This window comes from Tupaia chinensis, unplaced genomic scaffold, assembly GCF_000334495.1.
Source record: "Tupaia chinensis unplaced genomic scaffold, TupChi_1.0 Scaffold000165_2, whole genome shotgun sequence".
Lineage (NCBI taxonomy): Eukaryota > Metazoa > Chordata > Mammalia > Scandentia > Tupaiidae > Tupaia > Tupaia belangeri.
The window spans coordinates 3,562,403-3,568,274 of NW_006159640.1; the positions used below are offsets into that span (position 1 = coordinate 3,562,403).

General features: G+C 49.8%; 1 protein-coding gene across 1 annotated transcript in view; it reads left to right on the forward strand.

Annotated features, from left to right (window-relative positions):
* The window catches only part of ZMYM3 (zinc finger MYM-type containing 3), a gene marked incomplete in the record, with an annotated part of 17,546 nt that overhangs the window by 5,165 nt on the left and 6,509 nt on the right, over window positions 1-5,872 (forward strand). Inside the window, 12 exon segments of the mRNA XM_027770900.1 lie at window positions 360-578; window positions 879-1,029; window positions 1,262-1,377; window positions 1,542-1,628; window positions 1,758-1,908; window positions 2,537-2,709; window positions 2,931-3,096; window positions 3,977-4,074; window positions 4,125-4,227; window positions 4,507-4,619; window positions 4,759-4,933; window positions 5,116-5,262. Of these exon segments, the coding sequence (XP_027626701.1) occupies window positions 360-578; window positions 879-1,029; window positions 1,262-1,377; window positions 1,542-1,628; window positions 1,758-1,908; window positions 2,537-2,709; window positions 2,931-3,096; window positions 3,977-4,074; window positions 4,125-4,227; window positions 4,507-4,619; window positions 4,759-4,933; window positions 5,116-5,262 (1,699 nt within the window).

Sequence of the window (5,872 nt, forward strand, 5' to 3'; positions counted from 1 at the left end):
AAGACTGGAGAGAGGAGGATCCCTGGTGGGGGCTGATTTACAGAGCCTGGCCAGCCCTGACCTGCCCCTTTGATCCCGGGGCTTCAGGGGCCAGGCCCTGTGGAGAAAGGGAGTGGGAGGAAAGGCAGCTATCATGAGGGGAGCATATCCAAGGATAGAGCTTCTCCAGGATGTACACAACTGGCCTTCCTTGTCTCCCTGGACCTCACCATCGAGTCGGCAGCCTGATGTGCAGGTTGGGAGGTCCCTGGGCCCACTGTCTGCTGTGAAGGTCTAGGGTGAGGTGGGGGGCTGTCCTTGTATATCGGGGTGGGTGGTGGTGGCCAGGACCTAGCTCAGGGTGCGCTTGTGTGTGGCAGGTCCTGCATGAGGTCAGCAATGGCAGCGTGGTGCACCGGCTCTGCAGCGATTCTTGCTTCTCCAAATTCCGGGCCAACAAGGGACTGAAAACCAACTGTTGTGACCAGTGTGGGGCTTATATCTACACCAAGACCGGGAGCCCTGGCCCCGAGCTCCTCTTCCACGAGGGCCAACAAAAGCGGTTCTGCAACACAACCTGCTTGGGGGCATACAAGAAGGTGGGGCTGAGGGAGTAGTGCATTAGAGGGCTGCGGAAGGGGGGTGTGGTTCTTGGGTGATAAATAAAGGTGCCCGATGGGTCAAAGGCTGGGCAGAATAAAACAAATAAAGGGGGTTTGAATTGTATCTGTTACGTTTTATTTTTGAAGCTGGCTGGTGGATACACAGGTCTTTGTTATATCATCATCTATACTCTATACTTTTTTTTGTATGCCTGAAATACTTCATGTTTAAAAAGTTAAAAAAATAAAAGACAAGGGACAAATCCAGCCTCAGCCTCTCCTTCCCCATCCTCACAGAAAAACACACGTGTGTACCCATGTGTCTGGTGCAAGACCCTGTGTAAGAACTTTGAGATGCTATCACATGTGGATCGTAATGGCAAGACCAGCTTGTTCTGTTCCCTGTGCTGTACCACTTCTTACAAAGTGAAGCAGGCAGGGCTCACTGGTAGGTGCAAAGCCCTCTTCTCTGAGACCCCTGCTGGCCTTCCTTCTACTTCCCATACTCCCCTCTTCCAAATAATCCCTGCTGTCCAACCTCAGCCCCTACCACATCTTCCCGTAGATTTTCTGTTCCATCTCTACACTGCCTTACACCTTCCGTGTGCTCTTTCTCTTTCTCTCCTTCTTTCTCTTTCTCTTTGTCTCTCTCTCCCTCTTTCTTTCTCTCTGTGCCCCAGGCCCTCCCCGACCCTGCAGCTTCTGCCGCCGCAGCCTCTCTGACCCCTGTTACTACAACAAGGTTGATCGCACAGTCTACCAGTTCTGCAGCCCCAGCTGCTGGACCAAGTTCCAGGTACTTCAGACCCTGGACCAGGGATACAGGGTGTGGCAACAGAGAAAGGGTAGGAGAACTGGGGTAGGTAGGCCTGGGCAGAGCAGAGAACAAGCCCAACACCCCCCTCCCCACCACCACTGCACACTCCTTGCCCCTCCCTTACTTGTCTTCCTTCCCTCCAGCGCACAAGCCCTGAGGGGGGCATTCACCTGAGCTGTCACTACTGCCACAGCCTCTTCAGTGGCAAGCCTGAGGTCTTGGACTGGCAGGTAAGACCCCTACCCCCACCCATATCTTGCCGCACAGCCAGACATCTGTCAGAAGGGACCCTTCTGCCTGGCCCCTACCAGGTCCAGATGTCTTAGCTCTATCCCTCCTGCCCTTTTCCTTTACCTCAGGACCAGGTGTTCCAGTTCTGCTGCCGTGATTGCTGTGAGGACTTCAAGCGGCTTCGGGGTGTGGTGTCCCAGTGCGAGCACTGCCGGCAGGAAAAACTCCTGCATGAGAAACTCCGGTTCAGTGGGGTAGAGAAGAGCTTCTGCAGTGAAGGTAAGGAAATTGGGCCTCACAGCCAGGGAAAAGGGGGAAGACTTAAAAAGTGGTCCATGGAGCAAGGCCATTTGCTCCAGATGCTCTGCCCCTACCTATACTACTATATGGGATGATTGGGGGAAGACTAGCAGACTAGACTTCAGGTGTAGTGCCTTAAAAAGGTTGGTTCTTGGGGCCAGATGATGGCACAGCAATAACAACTAGACCCACATGGGAAGGCCCCAGGCTCACATCCTGAGGCTTCCCTGTACATATGGGCACAAGTATGAGTTCACAGTCCAGGCTGGCCGATGCTGAGAGTGGATCGTGGAATGAAGACCCTATTGGGGGTAACTTTATCCAATGGAAGAAATATATAAATGAACTTAAAAGAAAAAAGGGCTGGGGTGGGCAGATGCATGGTAGTTAAGGAGTTGGACTCCCACATGGCTGACCATGGATCAAACTGCTTGGTGAAACCTGGCAGATTGCTTTCTCGCTTTCCGTTTCTCTCTTTCTCAATCTCTCTCTGGTCAACTTAAAAAAAAAATAAAATAATTCTTTAAAAGAAGAAAAGTTGAGTCTCATGCCCTTGGATATCTCTGTGTCTCTGGACTCCTTCCTCTATTTCCCCACCTCTCTCCAGGCTGTGTGCTGCTGTACAAACAAGACTTCACTAAGAAGCTGGGCTTGTGCTGTATCACTTGTACCTACTGCTCCCAGACTTGCCAGCGTGGCGTCACTGAACAGCTGGATGGCAGCACCTGGGACTTTTGCAGTGAGGACTGTAAGAGCAAGTACCTGCTATGGTACTGCAAGGTAAGTAAGGAGGGTCGGCACGTTAGGAAGGAGCGAGGGAGCAGTAGGCAGCATAGACTGTTGTACTGGCATCAGGGTGTGAGCAGATCTCCAGGGAGGGGAGCCAATTTTCAGTCTCTAAGCTGGCCCCGTCTCCAAGGGGTGCAGCATGGGTTATTCCAGGGGAAGAGGCCCAACATGTTTTAGGGAGGCAGGTCTGACCATCTTGTTGATGCCCTCAGGCTGCCCGGTGCCATGCTTGTAAGCGCCAGGGGAAGCTGCTAGAGACTATCCACTGGCGTGGGCAGATCCGTCATTTCTGCAACCAACAGTGTCTGCTACGCTTCTACAGCCAGCAGAACCAACCCAATTTGGATACCCAGAGTGGGCCCGAGAGCCTTCTGAACAGTGAGTCTTGGACACGGGGAACATTCTGTTAGGATTAGCCAGGTCTCTTCTAATCCTAGACCTAGCCTTTTTCTTCTTTCTCTGAAGTCCCTTGCCAGAGCCTCCAGTTCTGTGGTGTCTGGTAGCCTCTGGACACCGCAGGTAGAGGAGTCTTGATTAAAACTTATTGGAATTAGATTCTCCTGATTTTCTGTAAAGGATGTATTTTTAGGAAGTGGGTGCCCACCCAGGTAGGGGAAGTATCAATGTAAGCTGTTCCTTTTTTTTTTTTTTTGGAGAGATTTTCGCTATAGGGTGTGTGCGCTTGCCAGACAGACAGAGAGAGACATAGAGACAGAAAGCAAGAAATCACCCCCCAGGGGGGATGGTCACGCCGCAATCCCTTCTCCTCCATTCTCCTCTCGGGATCTTGGGCACGCACGCACACGTGCCCGGCGTGAGTTTTAAGCCACCGGGTCCAGGACGCGAACCGCAGTCGACTACATGGGAGTCCAGCGACATAGCCATTACGCTAACTGCTGGTTCCCAACGTAAGCTGTTCCTTTTGTGAGACTGAAGCCTGTTGTTTCTAGAGTGTTATCCCACCCCTCCACAACTGCAGGGATACCAAACTCCTGAGGGTCATCTACATGGAAGTTCTCAAATTGTGGGTTTTAGGGGTGGGGAATGCAATGTTTCATTCTTCCTGACAGTTAGGAGCAAAAAACTTCCTAGCCACTGCTGCAAGGGCCTAGAGAATATTAGACCTGGGATGGTGAGGAGGAGAAATCCAAGACTCCCGTTTGTATTTGGTGTACCTCCTAATGAAGTTCTCTTGGAACAGGACAAGGAAACAGAGCTAGTGCTTCACATGAGAGCATTCATTTGTTTTGATCTACAGGTCAGTCTCCTGAGTCAAAGCCCCAGGCACCCTCTCAAACCAAAGTGGAAAACAGCAACACAGTGAGGACCCCAGAGGAAAATGGGAATTTGGGCAAGGTCAGGGCAAGAGCCATGAGGGAGGATAATCTCGGAGGAGTGTATGGTAGCTGGTGACACCCCGCAAAAACAAAGCTGCCATGTGTAAGCCGCTGATGCAGAATCGGGGAGTCTCCTGCAAGGTAGAGATGAAGTCCAAAGGGAGTCAGACAGGTGAGCTAGAGTGCCTCGATGCCACATGCTATATTCCAGAGTCCTAGGCCTCCAGCCCTATGGTCAGGAGCTGGATAAGGGAATTTCTTAGGTGACTAAAGAATCATGCATTTGACTGTTCTAGAATCATAGGGTTGATTCTCACCTTTTGGTTCAAGAACAGTTTTGTGATACTGTGCACATGTTACAGCTTTTGGGGGTGACAGGCAAGCATCAGGCCCCAGGTTGAATGTGACTTGTCTAGCAAGGCTTCTGAGAAGATCCTTTTCTTGCCAGCAGAAGAGTGGAAGCCACAGGTGATTGTGCTGCCCATCCCAGTGCCCATCTTTGTGCCAGTGCCTATGCATCTGTACTGCCAGAAAGTCCCGGTGCCTTTCTCGATGCCTATTCCAGTAAGTTCCCTGCCCTTCCCAGCCAGGTCTTCCTTTACTTTTTGAGGACTGAGAGCCACTCCTTTGCCTTATTCTCATCAGCTGTCTCTCTCATCTACTGGTACGGTTCTTAGCATTTTGTTGGGATTTGTGCCTCTAGGTGCCTGTGCCCATGTTCTTGCCCACTACCTTGGAGAGCACAGATAAAATTGTGGAGACCATTGAAGAGCTGAAGGTGAAGATCCCTTCCAACCCCTTGGAGGCCGACATCCTGGCTATGGCAGAAATGATTGCAGAGGCTGAGGAGTTAGACAAAGCTTCATCTGACCTTTGTGGTATGCCATGGACAGGAGCGATGAGGAAGATAGGGTACTAGTGGTCTGTCTCTGCCTATGGGGGTGGAGAGTGGTCATCTGGATACTAGTGGCATAGGGGGATAGTTGAGATTAGGTACTGAAAGACTGTAAGGGTGCCAGGCAGGAGCAGCAGTGGCTGAGTGAACTTCTCTGCCTCCCAGATCTTGTGAGCAACCAAAGTGCAGAGGGACTTCTGGAAGACTGCGACCTGTTTGGGCCAGCTAGAGATGATGTCCTGGCCATGGCTGTCAAGATGGCAAACGTCTTGGATGAGCCTGGACAAGACTTGGAAGCAGACTTCCCCAAGAGTGAGTAGGATTTATGGTGTGTCCACTGGGTATGGTAGCATTTGTGCTATCAGGAAAGGAGTATTCCTTGGGACCCTGAGCATGACCCTAAACAGTGCTCATTGCAACCCTAGACAGAGGGTTCTTGTGGGGAGTGGTATTGGAGATACTAGGACAAATGTATTGTTTCAGACTTCTGAGTCTTGTTTTATTTTAAGTTTATGGTTTAAATTTATTAAAATTGTGGTAAGAAACATACAAATCTTACTGTCTTCACTATAACATAGTTCAGTAGTGTTAAATATAGTCACATTGTTGTGAATGTTTGTACTTTGTGGGTTTTTTGTACCTCTGAGTATGGAAAGGACTTTTTAAAATTTAATTTTATTTATTAATTAATTTATTTTAATTTCATCAGAGAGAGACAGAGAGAGAGGGAACAAGCCACCAGGTCCGGGACTTGAACCATGGTCAGCCATGTGGGAGTGTCCAGTGCCTTAACCACCATGCCACCTGCTGGCCCCTAAAGACTTAAAAAAATCTTTTTATTATTTAATTTTATTTATTTATTTATTATTATTATTATTATTTGGAGAGGTTTTTGCTATAGGGTGCATGCGTTTGCCAGAAA